A 15,366-nucleotide genomic window follows, 5' to 3' on the forward strand; every position below is an offset into this window, starting at 1 on the left:
TATAATATTTACTAAAATAGATAGACTATCATCAGTTAAAGACTCAACAGATCTATCTTTCTCTTAAATAACACATTAGTTATCTATAGTATGTAAATGATTATTCACAAACTTAATTAATTCAATCAATTTTGAGTTATTAAGGCATGTAACATCAAAATCCAATATTCTAATTGCAATTTATATAGTTCAATCCTAATTAACCCCTCAATCATTAAGTTAAAACTAGTTTATAATATTTCAAAATTCTCATGAATGACTTCAATGGTATGATTCTTATAAATTCATGTCACCAATATTCCAAATCTCATTGTTCTTGTCCATAAACTTAATTAGATCCATAACCATATTGAATAATGTAACCCAATAATCTCTCAAAGCATTGTTTAATCCATTAATATTTTTTTATTGGGTTCATCTAAAATCGGACTTAAATTCATCTATAAGCTTTAAGACGTACCAAAAAATCTCTCAATTTTTTTTTATCAATTTTAAAAAGAAGGAATTAAATATCTTGATTCTTATGGAGATGGATCACAAATTTCTTTATGAAAATGATTTTTTGAGTGATGGTTATCCGGAGAGAGAGAAACTTTATTACTTGAGATTGGGAAAAGGTTCTAGGGTTTGAAAAATATTTTTTAAAAAAATAAGAAAAAATAGTTTTTCTTTAAAAAAAACTAATAAAAATAGGTTAAAAATCATTTATTACATATAAATAATATTTGTACAGTTTTAATTATAATAATTTTCAATTCTGATAATTAGATTTAAAATGATATTGAGGTATCAAAAAAATATTTTTTGCAAGAAAAAAGAAGAAGAAGCGGATGGGTTGGGAATGGATGCAAAACGAAGTTGAGCATTATTGGTGTGGGTGGGTTTATGACTTTTCAGAGGGGATGACACGTGTCCCCCCTCAAAGTTTGTTTTACGGAAGAAGAAAAAAATTCCTATTTGAGTAGTTAGTTGTCTTCATGTAAGCACTGTTCCGTCTTAAAAGCATTCAAAATATGTAAGATAATTACATGTATACGTGTCCCCTAAAGGACTGCATAGTAAATCCCCCCCAAACAAAAAAAAACCCATTTTCCCTTTCTCTCTCCATCTCTTAAGCTTCCCCAACCCAGAAAGAAAAGAAAAAAAACCATGGGGGAAAACAAGGTGGCTTCTTTTACCACTTTCTTTTGGTTTGAGGCCCCAAAGTTTCTTCATTTCATGCCGGTAAGCATCATTTTTTTTACCATTTATTGTAATAATTTTGATGTTTTGATGTGTTCCCATTGTTTTTAAGGACTCAATATCAACTTTTTTTTAGTTTTTTTATAGAGAGATAAATATACAAGTCTAGTAGCTTTGTTTTTGTTGTCGGTTTAACCATCAGGGGTTGGTTTGTTAGTTGGAAGAAGGGAAAGTGAAAGAGACCCTTTGTTTAAGAAAAAAAAGGATGAAATGGATTGCCTTAGATCCAGGAAACCCAACTTGTATGTTGCAAAAAGTTTACCTTTTTAGGGTTCCCCCGTGACAATCTGGGTTTGTTTTGTGCTTTATCCTAGGTTCTTTCTCATGAAAAATTTTGCCTTTTTTCTTCTTTGGGTTGGTTGTAGTTAAAGCCCTTGAATTTGGTGTTCCCATTTGTGTTCTTGTGTGTTTAAAGGGTAGGTGGTGTTGGATATGATTTAATTCTTTTGATTGGTTCTTTCTCGAAAGTTTAGGAATTCGATGCGATGTGGACTTTATGAGAAACTTAGTTTATTTGTAGCTAAGGTTGAATTTCATTAATTATAAAGGTTGATCTGTTGTGCTCCTTTGCCAGATCTGGTTAAAATCACATCTTCGATTTGCATGCATTTAGCTTGTGCACCTCCTGAAAGTTTGGATCTCGGTGTTGTACTATTTTCGTTATGAAAAGCTTCGTTGTTCATTGAGATTCACTGTCATGGGGAAGTTGATAGAATTTGGTGCTGCAAGGTGATAATTAAGATGAATGCTGTTGAATTGTGTCGAATTTTTAGAGATTTGAGTGGTGATCGATTGTAGCATAGTGGGGTGAATTGATGGAAGAGATGTCTCCGGCTGTTGCAGTAACGCTTAGTTTAGGTAAATCTGTGTGTGACAACTCTGGGATTGCAACACACATGGAAATTACGCAGATCAAGCTTGTGTCCGATGCAGCAAACTTGTTGTCTGATCCTGCAAAGGTCTTGTCTCAGGGATCTATTTCTGGTAAAAATGATAAGAATGAAGTTAACAGTGTGTCATTTTCGGAAGTGGGTGGTGGGGAATGTGTTGATTTGTTGAAGATCTTACCTGAGAATGGAAATATATTTATCCCTTCTAATGAACCCATGACTCAGGAAAGTGAGGAAGATGAAATTTTGTCGGTGGATACTAATGGAATTATCAACGAGGGATTGCTGGTTTTAAATGCAGATTCGGATATAAGTTTGCAAAATGGGGAAATCAAAAGTGGTCGTATCCTTGCCAAGGCTATTTTTTGGGAGAACGAGCATTGAGCAAGTGCCTACGGCTGAAGTTCTTCTCACTGCTGTGAGTCCAGATGCAAAGACTTCGGATGGGTTCAATTTAAAGGCCTCTGAAGTGATCATTCAGCTGCCTAGAGAAAAGAATCTAAATAGAGGTGGCCGGAGTGTTTTCGAGTTGGATTGTATACCTCTTTGGGGTTCTGTGTCTATTGTCGGAAAAAGACCAGAAATGGAAGACGCTGTTGCTGCTGTACCTCGTTTTATGAAGATTCCAATCAAGATGCTTATTGGTGATCGTGTTATTGATGGAATCAATCAAAGCCTGACTGACCTTACCGGACATTTTTTCGGTGTTTATGATGGCCATGGTGGCTCCCAGGTAAAACGTTTTTTCCTTCTAAAACTCTGTTTTACATTTTAACTTTGCTTTAAGAAATTGCGAGATCACTGAATCAAATGGTATTTGCTGCATGTATGCTTTTTACGACAATAAGACTCCAAAGTAACATTTTAGTATGGCTTATCGAGACCTCGTGCAGGTGGCAAACTATTGTCGTGATCGATTCCATGTGGCTTTGGCAGAAGAAATCGGGAGCATTAAAGGGAATTTATGTGATGGCACTAGTATGGAGAGCCGAAAAATGCAATGGGAGAAGACATTTGCCAGTTGCTTTTTAAAGGTTGATGATGAGATCGGAGGAAAGGTTAGCAGAGGCATGACAGGAGGCAATGATGAATCTTCCGATGCTAGATTTGAACCTATTGCCCCTGAAACCGTCGGGTCTACAGCTGTGGTGGCCTTGGTTTGTTCGTCGCATATTGTTGTTGCAAACTGTGGCGATTCAAGAGCAGTCTTGTGCCGTGGCAAAGAAGCCATGGCATTGTCAATCGATCACAAGGTACGACATTTAAAAGTCTCTGGTTTCCTACTTTTGAAAACGAAGTGCAGAAACCAACATTTTTCCTTTTTTTGTTTTGCAGCCTAACAGAGAAGATGAGTATGCAAGGATCGAAGCATCTGGAGGCAAAGTTATACAGTGGAATGGACATCGTGTATTCGGCGTTCTCGCAATGTCAAGGTCTCTTGGTATGTTTATTTCTGCTCGAAACAAAAAAAGCCCGGATGTCTATAAATAGAATCCGGAACTAAGATTTAGTGCTGTCACAAGTGCCATAAATGACTAGCATATTTTGACATCCTCGATAAATAAGTGACGGAAGTCAAGTCTAGAGTTGTGCTTACTCTTTTTGTTTACGACACCTCACAGGCGACAGATATTTGAAACCATGGATTATTCCGGACCCAGAAGTCATGTTCATTCCTCGAGCTAGAGAAGACGAATGTCTGATTCTGGCCAGTGATGGGTTATGGGACGTCATATCAAACGAGGAGGCTTGCGAGGTGGCTCGAAGGAGAATCCTTCTCTGGCACAAGAAGAACGGTGTTCCATCACTCGTGGAAAGAGGCAAGGGAATCGACCCTGCGGCGCAAGCTGCGGCCGAATACCTCTCTATGCTCGCCATGCAAAAAGGTAGCACCGACAACATCTCCATAATCGTTATAGACCTGAAAGCTCAAAGGAAGTTCAAGATCAAACCCCATGATCTATAAATCGATAAGTCGATATTATCCAACCATATTAGAGGGAGTATATCTAATGAAAAAAAATACGTAGCTATCGGTCCATTGCTTTTTCTTATGGGCTTTAAATGTGTGTACAAGAATAGAAATTAGTATGTACTTTAAGCTAAAACGAAGGGTATTTGAATACCGTATAGTGTGTGTTTTTGGTATAAGCTTTTTTCTTTTATAATATATAAATTCAAGCTATTGGCATCATAGACGGGGGAAGATTTGAAACCAAAACCCTCCATCTATTGTTTGCGTAGTTGAACTATCTGAGCACCTATGTTTGAGCTTTGTGTTATGTGCCCATGTTGCTCCGATTTTCCTTTTGAGAACTCGTGTTTGATGTATGTTCGAGAATAATGTATGTTGGAGAACTCGTGTTCGACACTTGATTTAATGCATGTTGGAATATGGAGTTTGGCTATATGATCTTCCGAAGATTTTGTTATAATCGTGTTGGATATGATACATGTCCGTGTTGACCAATAAATGGTATTGCAGGGAAGTACTTGCTTGATTGAGTTGCTGGTATTGATAATAACTAGTAACTTTACGTTTAATTTTTTATACATGTATTATATCGAGTTTTGTAATATTATATAAATTTTAATATTTTACAGTCAACTACTTTAGTCATCAGTCCTGGAGACGTTATCTAACCAGGAAAAAATTAAACGAGAAAACGACTAAAAATGTGTTATAAAGACAAAGTAAAATATGTCATAAAGATCTAATTATTAAAAATAATTTTAAAAAATATGTTATATAACAAAGTAAATAATAAATAAAGAATAAATATTGTTGTCAACAAATATTAAAGCTAGTGTTCTCAGTTGACAAATAGGATGAAAAGGAAAAGAATACAATGGAACTTGTAAACTTAACTCGACAATACAAAATTACCTATAATAAATGGTGTTGTCCTTGAAGAAAAATAATCTAAGCAAAATAAATTTAAGATTTATTAATTGACCGAATTATTAATAATATTATTATTATATATATATATATATATATATATATATATATATATATATATATATATCACCTAGCATCTGTTTATCATTTGATTAATTAATGGGGAAGATCAATAAGGTAACGCTGACATCAATAAAAACCCACTGATCAAAGCAAAGAAAATTACTTCTCAACCAAACTTTGATTTGCTTTGCTTTTTATCTTCTGTAAAATTGCGTTTCTTCTCCTCGCTCTCTCGCTTTGGTAGGCAGGTAAGCAAGTTTCACTCTTCATCTTTTTTTTCTTGCAACAGTTTACTGTTTTATAATGGATTTGCTCTGATTTTTATAGGTTTTTATTGCCAAATTACTAATTTTGATCTTGTAGAGTGATTGTTTTGCCTTGTATCTTGGCGGGTTTTTTTTTAGGGTTTTGGGATTTAAGCCTTTCTAGAAATCGATGTTTGAGTGGGATTATTGGTTATGGGGCGTTATTTTGAGGGATTCCACTATTCTTTTCTATGGCCAATGTTGATTAAATAAATTTGATTTTTGCCAAATTAACTTCCTCTTTCATTTCTTTGTTTTTTTAAAGAGAGTCCAGTTGATTGAATGTTCCATATGGATAATTAAATTAATTATTGATTGGTGCTTCTTTGTGTAGCTACAATTTCTTTCAAGTAAAAGGGTAATGGGTTGGTTGAGTTTTTCTTGAAATTTGGTTCTGTGATATTCTTCTTTTAGTGGATTAGAACCATGTATCAGCAGTTTTATAGTTAACATTCAATAATCAGTACCGGGATGTTAGCATCTTTATGAAATGAATCTTTTCCAATGGCTATTGTAGCTGCTAATATTGTTCAGACTTCTCTTGTTCATGACAGAGCGGGCCCTTCAAAGGCAGAGACAGGAGCTGAAATACATGTATGGGTCAAGATACTAGACGTATTCCTCTTCTCCCCCTTCCCTCTGCATATAACTGTTCAGTGTTTTGCCAAAAGAATTCCTTATTAGCTGCAATATTGTATCATTCACCGAGCTATGCCTTTTCCGTATTTTGTGTTAGGCATGTTCATTTACAAATTAATCAACTAATCGATACGAGTTCAAGTAGGATTCTATGCGTTTAGTTTTGCTTAGGGCTTTTATTATTTAAAGGATTTCGTATTTAGTCAGAGATGTTGTTCGAAATAATACTTTACTTGAGAGTTTCAATTATTCTAGTATACTTCGGATGTAGATATGAGTTTAAATATTTTTGGCCGTGAGTCTTCATTTTACAAGGTTTAGTGATTCCCTGTTACTATCATCCCAATATTTTATGTTACTAGATACAAGTTATATAGGGGTGTGGTAGGGAGCCGTCCAATTATAGCTAATTCTAAATTGATTAGAGGTGACTTAGGTGATTAAATCAAGGAGAGCATAGTTTTATTGAACATTCTTTATACATAATTAAGTTTGTTCTTATTTGGTGCTTTTTATATGTTGCTGCAATTTCTTTCAGGTAAAAGGGTGATGGATTGGTTAAATTTTTCGTGAAATTTGGTTTTATAGCATTCTTCTTTTGGGGAATTAGAACCAGGTATTAGCAGCTTCATAGGTCAAAATCAGTATTCTTCAAAGGCAGAGTTAATGGATGAGGCCACCGACTGTTAGCCTTGGATTTTCTGTATACATGGATCAGAGTACTGATCTTATGCCTTCAACAGCTTTTTTTATCCATATAACAGTTCAGTGCTTTGCCCAAAAATTGCTTATGAGCTGTGAAATTGTACCATTCGACAAGCTTTATGGAATTTTATCTCCTATATCTTCTGTTATGTGTGTATACAAATCAGCTATATAATATTTGCTAAATAGAACCATATCCTTTAAGTACTTTGGCTCTTCTTTAGGTGATTAAATCAGAAGCATATCTAATCTGTTACTAGGGCCCAGGTGTTTTTAAATTTAAAAGTGTTGTCTCATTCGTCTGTTGCCCGCTGGCCGCTGCCGCCGCCCGCCGTCTGCCGCCGCCGTCAGCCGTCCGCCGCCACACTCTGACCACCGTTTGACGCCGCTTTTTCCTAGGATGGTCGTCTGCTCACGGTGAATACAGATCTGGACTTGCATTTGCGAAATACGCTGTCTTTAGTCGCAGATCTACACTCGTCCTCTGCAGATTTTCGAAGCCTCCAGCCGTCCGAGTTCGCCTCCGCCACTCAACCCAGCGCAGTGCCTAAACGTGACCTAATCCCGTCTTCTCTTGTGTCGAGCAGTGGTGTACAGCTGAGTATTCACCATGGAACCCCAACCCACGTCTCAACCCAGCCAACTTCGAGGGTTTGACTCAGCTGGTGCGGTGGCTGCTTCCTCCGTGAGGCCTCCTATTGTTCCTCCTTCATCGACTAGGAGTTCTCATCTCCCGCTTGAACCAGACTGCCGTGTTGCAGCTGGTGATTTCCCCTGGAGTCTGCCAAGGAATTAGAAGCGAAAGTGAAGGCTCTTAAAGCATTAGTGGCAGAGTTGAATAAGCGGGTTATTGATTTAAAAATGAAGGAAAATGCAGTTCCACGAGGCAGTCTTCTCAAGAAATCTGGATCCGCTGGTGCAGCCTCTTCATCTTACTCCGGTAAGGACAATCGTAAAATTGAGAATGAAAAGGAGAGGACAAGGTTACGGAAACCGCAAAGAAGAGTTTTTACCAGACGCTTGTTGGCCGGATTGAGACAGTTTGGTAACTTCTCTATTCCACCGAATGCTGCTAAGAACGATGTTTTGGCAGCCTTGGCACGTGAGGCGGGTTGGATAGTTGAGTCCGACGGCACCACTTACAGACACTCTCCTTCAACCCAAAATCAACAAAATTCGGGATCATTTTCGACGAGGTCGGGTGAAAGTCCACTATCATCCAGTCCTTTGAAGAAATGCTCACAAGAAGCGAAACATAGCAACGGAAAGCTGTCTTTTGTTCACGCAACACCAACGCTTCCAGTCGCTAATGTTGATCATGGTGGTGCCAAGGAGATCTATTCGAAAGGGTATTCCGATGCAAAATTTTCCGAAGTGGTGGGAAGAAGAAGAAATGGGTTTTATAATCGATCGAAAGAAGGCCAACCAGATTTTCGTACTGGGTCCAGAAAGGATTGTTACACGATTTTTATCGAAAACCTTCCAGAGAAGATCCATTGGAAGAAACTTGGATCCATATTTGGCTCACATGGTCAAGTTATTGATGCCTTCATTCCCAAAAAAAGAAACTCGAATGGGGTTCGTTTTGGGTTTATTCGCTTTGCTACAATTGAAGAAGCAAGGACATCGATTTCTAAGATGAATGGTTATCATATTTACGGCAACAAAATTAGAGTCTCTTTGGCTAAACATAAACCCCGACAGTCTTACTGGCGAAAGTCCTCGAAAGTTGTTCATAGTAAGTCGGGGCTGGAAGTTTTTCCGACGATTAAACACTGTGAAGTTGAGGGTGTTGTGGACGCAGATAAACTTCATGTGTTGTCTAACTGTCTTGTGGGGTGGTGCAAGAACTTTATCAAGATTGGTAATCTTGCTAACCAAATACAAGCCAAAGGACTAGCGGGTTTCACGCTTATGAGAGCTGCTGGAAACGTAGTTCTAATGGTTTTTGAAGATTCTAATTCGTTGAGATGCGTGAAGGATGAAAAGTTAGAAACTCTTGCAGAATGGTTTTCCAGAGTGGAAACTTGGTCTGAGAGCCTTGTGGTGGAGAGCCGGCGCGTTTGGCTAGTTTGCGAAGGTATTCCTTTTCACGCTTGGAATTGGGATACTTTCAAAAACATAGCTACTAAGTGGGGCAAGTTAATAGCAATCGATAACAGTTGTGAGTTCCCTTCGTCTTTTGATCGGGCTAAAATCCAAATACTCACAAATGCTCAAGTGAGAATTAATGAGTTGTTGGAGTTGAAGGTCGGGGATCATTTATTCAAAATCTTGGTGCATGAAGTTGATCCTTCCTTCAAACCTAATTCTTGGGTTCCTGAAGATTGCGATATTTCTTTAGAACTTGATCCTCCAATTAGGTTGTGATTGTTCGGCTGCTGTATTCAGAGGCGTTTTTAAGTTTGTGGTTGTAATTGTTGGTTTTTTTGTTATGTTATCTTACATCTTGAGGTGATTTAGGGGCTTTTTGGTTGACGATGTAAGATTTCTAGGTGATATGGGTTGTATTGGTGTTTATTCCCGCATGTGGGTTTGGTGTTACCTCATGTACTTAATATTATATTTAATAAAATATGAGGCACTCTTTTCTCCCTTCCTTGTTCTTCAACATACTTCTAAGTATGTGGAAGAATACGAAGGGAGTTTTTAATGAGACCTCCAACTTCTATCAAAAAAATCTGTTACTAGAAGTTCAAAAATATCAATTGTCTTTTTCTGTTTGTAGTAATAACTGTTATTAGGGCTTGAAATTTTGAATATATTATATATGTTCAGGACCAAATAGTTTCACCTCTGCATTTCACTCTAACTTGAAACTCAAGCCATGATATCTGCTATGTTTCTAATTGACATCTCCGTTAGGCTAATGAGATGTGTTCACTTTAGCCTTTTGAGTATAGTTTGTGTAATATGTCCATTCTGATTGCTTTCATGTGGTGAATTAAGGGCACTCAGCAGAATCAGAACACAAAAACGGTGAATATGAACTTATTAGAGATGACGAAGACCCATGTCTGGGAATGTACGATAAACCTCTTCCTTGCTTTGGCTGTGGAATAGGATGGTTTTCGTGAGTTCTTTCGCCTTCAGTCATCTTCCAGCTTCTCCTATTGGTTTGTGGACTCCTTAACTGACATATCTGCTCTCTTTTTTTTTGGCAGTCTTCTGCTAGGTTTTGTTTTCCCATTAATGTGGTACTATGCTACCATTCTCTACTTCAAAAACTACTATCAAAGAGATCCAAGGGAGAGGGCCGGACTTGCTGCCTCTGCAATAGCTGTAAGTGCTAACTTAGAAATTTGAGTTTTCTTGAATTATTGTCAGGACCCTTATTCGTGTCAATTTCTGAACACTCTGAAATGATAAAATCAAAAAGTAATTCAGGAAATTGCAAAAATCATCTCATTGAACTTGCAGTGTTACAGTAATGAAGGATATGCATCCCCTTCAAATGTCATTTATATTTGATTTCTAATTCCGATCATTACTTTTTGCAGGCACTGATATGTACAATTGCTATAATTATCACAATAGCAGTTCTTATCTTCTAGTTCTCGCGTCTGCAGTCTGTATATTTGCCGCTATTTATGGTGCTTCCTCAAACAAAAGGTGAGACAAGAACATTAAACCTGTAATGGGGACTCAAAAAAAGAGTGGGAGAGAAGCTAGAACATGTTAGGAATCTCAAGAATCTTTGAAAGTTGAGTTGTCAATGATGTAGTCCCCTCTAGGCTTGTACAAAACTGGAAGTCTATATTGCGAGAATGGAACTGTTATAATATCCTTGATAGGGGAGTCTTGTGAACTAGTTACAATAACTATGAAAATATGAAATTACTGATATATGACTTAACATCTTTGAAATGCTTGCGGAATATGAATTACCGTGTCCTGGTTTTTAAAAGAATTGTAGCTGCATTTCTCATTCAAAGTTTCGGGAAAACTGGCTAATGCTAAATTATTGCGTATGTGTGTGGAGGGGGGTCATTGTTATGCTGTGATTATGATACTGGGATAGGGCCATGGTGTTGATGTTATTGAATGTAATGGTGATTTGAGAATCTAGGGTAGCTGGTGGTCTCCACTCACCAGGAACAAAAAAGGGTTGGTCAACAACTTTATTAGGAAGTAATTGCATTTATATATATAGAAGTGTATAGTTTAATGGTAATTACAGATGAAGATATCAGCTTTATTGTTCATTCAGTTATCAGTGGATTAATTAATTTTATATGATGTAGGTTGTCGGATGCTGAATTCAATTTCATTGTCATGAGTTTGACAGCAATTAATATGTCAATTAGCAGAATTTAATTGCTAAATTCTTGTGCTCCTCTAATTTCAGATTTTGGACCTGATGATATAGTAATTTTGAATGAATTGGGACAACAATCCATCGGACCATAATGCCACCATCAATTGAACACCCCCATCTCTTGATTATTACATCTCTTAACTAAACTACAACCTCTAAAATTTTATATCAACCAACATTTTTCATTTAATTTCTCGAAAGGACCCTAACAAAATGGGTTTTCTCGCCCATATAAGGTTGTGGGAAAAATAATTTTCTCATATAAGATATTTATCATATTATTTCCCGAACTAGGTCTTTTTATTGGTCTAAAGGCGTATATTCTTGGAGTCTTCTCAATTTACCTGAGGACGTCATGCAGTTATGAAGTATTCTTCATTTACCTGAAAACGTCATATAGTAGTGGAGTTTTTATATTTAACTTGAAGACGTGTGGAACACCTATTGTCTTTAGTTTGATACTGTTTAATTCACCGTATTGTTCAATTCACCACAGATAGAAAATAATTTCTAAAATAGACTATATTAAAAAAATTAAAAAATCTTACGCCATTTCTCCAACAAAATGGATAACGCGTTTTTGCTACAAATTGTGTAAGGTTTCTTGATTTCATTGCTGTTTGTCGTTTTCCTTAATTAAAACCTATGCAAACACGTCACTCCAAAATTCTAATCTTTAATTCATTTAGTTTTGGTAACATTAGACACCCCCACTTTGCAATTTTATCTTTTTAAACTGAATTAAAACGTGACCAATTTTACAATGCCCCCTTGATTATTTAAAATTTATGATAAACTTTATTTTATAATTGTAAATTATATTGTTTTGTTGGAGTAGTGAACTTGAACCGTGTTATTTAATTTTATGAAATTTAATTACTTTAATTAACGTGTTTAGACTTTAGATTTAACACGGTGGGTTGCTTTGCATGTATCCACTATAAAATATAAATACAAGTGCTATACTAAAAATTATTACAACCTTGAAAAAATTTGCAAAGTCCAACCTCGAAAAGCTATACTAAAAAACTAGTAATAAAAAATGGAGTAAAGAAAGATGAAAAAGCAATTAGTGTGGCGAATTAAGGCTAAACTTTTCTGGTTAATTGCAAGTGAGGAACGCACTTTATTCTTTGCTTTAGGCTGTCATTCTTACAAAGACGGGACAAGTTACATGTGAACGCATCCTCTATCTATCCACATTGAAAATATATATTATAAGACATTTTTTAAAAGTTAAAGTTGAATTTTATAGGTCATAGTTTTGGTATAATATTTGTTGTATTTATTGATTAAAAATACCAACATTATTAACAAGACTTGCAAATTTTCAATTCAAAATTAAATAGTAACAATAATCTATTCAAAATAATAAAATGATTGCATGTCTTGTCAACTACTGCATCCATTAATTTTATAAGCAAAAGGCATTACCCAAAACCAAAAGGCAAGAATCACTCAAGCAAGCGAGAAAACAAAAAACTTTCCTTAAATCTCTCAAAACATGGAGGATTTCGATGAAGACGTAACCCCATTTTGGCTTCAAACCACCAACAACGGCCGCCGTCGCCAATACCTCTTCTTCAACATCGGTATCCTCGTCATCTTGTTGTTAGCCGTTGCTTTTGTCTTCATCATCATCCCTTCGTTTCTGTCCTTCACTTCCAACATATTCAAGCCCCAAGTCGTTAAAAAATCGTGGGCTTCCCTCAACTTAGTCCTCGTGCTCTTCGCCGTAATCTGTGCTTTCCTGAGCAAAAACAACGGCGGCAGTGATACCAATGAGACGCCGAGGTCTTACAGAGATTACAAATTCTCTTCGACGCCGAAACATGTTGTCGATGACGATGATCGTGGCCGAAGATCGAATCCGGCGACTTCGGGTCAATGGTACTATGATCCATCGCCGTCATCAGATCGGACGGCGTATAATTCTTTGCCGAGGATGAGGAGCAGCAGTTCGTATCCGGATCTGCGTCAGGAATCCATTTGGGTGATGAACGGTGATGATCGGTGGAGATTTCATGATGATACCGGGTTGTATAATTACCGGAGTAAGTCGAGGCGAGAGCGTGATGAAGAACAAGTTTACTTTAGTAATTCAAAGGATATAGCTGTTGATACTGTTCGTACTACACCGCCGCCGCATCCAGCAACAGTTCCGCCACCTTTAGTAGCAGAAACAGAAGACTCGGCTCCGCCAGCACCTGAGTCGCCTCCGTCGCAGCCTACTAAGGTTGTTAGAAGGAAACCTAAGAGGACTTATGAAGATGTTCCACCTAGGGAGAGAAGTGAACGTAAGGAAATCGTGTACAATGAGATGAAAACCAAGCATTCTCTTCCATCACCTCCATTGCCACCGCCGCCAATAGCTGAGCCGGAGAAGAGAAGTAAGAAGAGTGAGAAAAAGAGAGGCAGAGTAACTAAAGAATTATTAACTTCGTTAAGAAGAAAAAAGAAGCACCAAAGGCAAAGAAGCGTGGAAAACCTTGATGAATTCTTTAACCTCGAAACGCTTCCTTTATACCCACCGCTGTCACCTCCTCCTCCGCCGCCCCCACCACCACTACCGTCATTTTACAACATCTTTTCTTCCAAGAAAAACAAATCCAGAAGGCATCATCACATAATCCCTCCACCTCCACCGCCACCACCATCATTGGAGGCGCGTGCATCGAAAAGAGAACACAATAAACCACCCGTAAGGATCAAGAAACCTCCATTACCAGTCAAGATAAGAAACGTCAACAATGTGGAGGAAAGCATCGAAAGTGGCAATGATTCGCCGTTCAATTCAGTCCCTCCGCCGCCTCCGCCTCCACCATTTAACATGCCGGCGTGGAAGTTCGAAGTGCACGGTGATTTCGTTAGATTGAAAAGCATCAACAGCTCTCGAAGCGGATCACCTGATTTGGATGACCCATTGAGCCGTGAAGCGAGTCCATCGGATGGAAATAAAAGCGGCGGCATCGACGGCGGAGAATCGACGGCAGCAGGGCCATTGTTTTGTCCAAGCCCAGATGTTAATACCAAAGCTGATAATTTCATTGCAAGGTTCAGGGCTGGCTTGAAGCTGGAGAAGATAAACTCCGTCAAAGGAAGGTCTAATCTCGGCCTTGATCCAGGCCCAAGCACTGTGTAAGAAGCAAAACTATGAAGGCTGCTATTTTCCCTCCCTCGAAATTTGATTTTTTTCTATAAGCTTCAATCATTACTTGATTCATTTGAATTGTTGTTTCATTTTCAAAGTCAGAGACCTAACAGTTGGATTACAAGATAGCATTTTTCCCTTTATTTTCAGAAGCTGGATTACAATGTAGGTATTTCTTCAATTTTTTATAGCTGAATTCTGATATCGGTCAAGACCTGTTGAAAATCTATTTAATGAAATCATTGATGTTGTTCGATGTAGTTTTAGGAGGGAAAACTTCAATAGACTTGATAGTACTAATCTTAACCTATGTAATGCTTGGGGCTTATAGTTCTACCAATCATTGATTTGTTTAGTTGTACATAGTTTCTTTTTTGTTTTGATTGGTTGATTGATTCTAACAAAACTTTGCTATTTTGGATAATAAAATTCTTACTTATCCAAAAAAAAAAATTGGTGTTTTATGATTGTTAGATATTATTAAAAAATTGGGATTTTCTTCTTTTTGTGAAATATAAAGCAATCATATAACGTGTTTTTTTTTCCAACTATTTTTTTACCAATATTAGATTTTATTATTATAATATCGAATCAATTTCGAATCAACCAGAAACAAACTCCATCTAGTTGTCTATCAATGTCGGGCAGGGACGGATGTATGTTAGACATTCATGAGGTTCAATTGCATATCTATTATTTTAGAAAACTATTAAACCTAATTTAATATATTAAGTGTGTTGAAACATTTTGATATTTCGATATAACAAATTAAGTTAAATGAATTTTAAGATTTTCCAAATGATTTTCTAAGTATATTCGATATAACTATTCGAATATCAAAACATTACTCCAAATATTTCAAAAATCATTTTTAATCCTTACTTAAGTGTAAAATTAAGTTTTAATCATAAAACAATTTCAAAATAATCTTACAAAGTATTTCGAACCAATTCAAAGCAAAAAATTACAGATTGCTCAGAGGGAACCGATTCCCCCCCATAGGAGGAACCGATTCCCCCCTAAATGGTTTTGGCCCCGAGATTTCCAGAATGCTCGGAGGGAACCGATTCCCCCCATAGGAGGAACCGATTCCCCCTAAACAGTTTTGCTCCGAGAATTCCAGTATGCTCGGAGGGAACCGATCCCCCCCA

The 15,366-nt window shown here is 37.0% G+C and overlaps 2 protein-coding genes and 1 pseudogene across 9 annotated transcripts; all 3 read left to right on the top strand.

Moving 5' to 3' along the window:
* Positions 1-1,065: 1,065 nt before the first annotated feature.
* On the top strand, positions 1,066-4,412 carry LOC120210270 (annotated as a pseudogene).
* A 774-nt stretch (positions 4,413-5,186) lies between these two features.
* Positions 5,187-10,652, top strand: LOC120210274 (60S ribosomal protein L18a-like protein). 8 transcript variants are annotated; one of them, XM_039209040.1, is made up of 6 exons: positions 5,187-5,345; positions 5,937-6,017; positions 6,580-6,760; positions 9,696-9,819; positions 9,911-10,028; positions 10,247-10,652. In XM_039209040.1, exons 3-6 carry the CDS (start codon positions 6,712-6,714, stop codon positions 10,298-10,300), a joined length of 345 nt encoding a protein of 114 aa, XP_039064971.1. In that variant the 5' UTR covers positions 5,187-5,345; positions 5,937-6,017; positions 6,580-6,711; the 3' UTR covers positions 10,301-10,652. The 8 variants fall into 8 exon arrangements, with proteins under 8 accessions (XP_039064971.1, XP_039064972.1, XP_039064968.1 ...); XM_039209041.1 differs by having other exon boundaries at positions 5,937-5,996; XM_039209037.1 differs by having other exon boundaries at positions 5,957-6,017.
* A 1,844-nt stretch (positions 10,653-12,496) lies between these two features.
* LOC120210276 (formin-like protein 20) lies at positions 12,497-14,209 on the top strand. Its single transcript, XM_039209045.1, has one exon. It carries the CDS (start codon positions 12,569-12,571, stop codon positions 14,204-14,206), a length of 1,638 nt encoding a protein of 545 aa, XP_039064976.1. The 5' UTR covers positions 12,497-12,568; the 3' UTR covers positions 14,207-14,209.
* The last annotated feature ends 1,157 nt before the right edge of the window (positions 14,210-15,366 follow it).

The sequence above is a fragment of the Hibiscus syriacus genome, unplaced genomic scaffold (genome assembly GCF_006381635.1).
Source record: "Hibiscus syriacus cultivar Baekdansim isolate YM2019G1 unplaced genomic scaffold, ASM638163v2 tig00109921_pilon, whole genome shotgun sequence".
NCBI lineage: Eukaryota > Viridiplantae > Streptophyta > Magnoliopsida > Malvales > Malvaceae > Hibiscus > Hibiscus syriacus.

What these genes read in the sequence shown, in the direction of transcription:
- LOC120210276 (XM_039209045.1), top strand. Translation starts at nt 12,569, where the DNA reads ATGGAGGATTTCGATGAAGACGTAACCCCATTTTGGCTTCAAACCACC.
- LOC120210274 (XM_039209040.1), top strand. Translation starts at nt 6,712, where the DNA reads ATGAGGCCACCGACTGTTAGCCTTGGATTTTCTGTATACATGGATCAG. An exon ending in TGTGGAATAGGATGGTTTTC is followed by an intron (nt 9,820 to 9,910) that starts GTGAGTTCTTTC and finishes TTTTTTTGGCAG; the next exon opens with TCTTCTGCTAGGTTTTGTTT. An exon ending in TTGCTGCCTCTGCAATAGCT is followed by an intron (nt 10,029 to 10,246) that starts GTAAGTGCTAAC and finishes TACTTTTTGCAG; the next exon opens with GCACTGATATGTACAATTGC.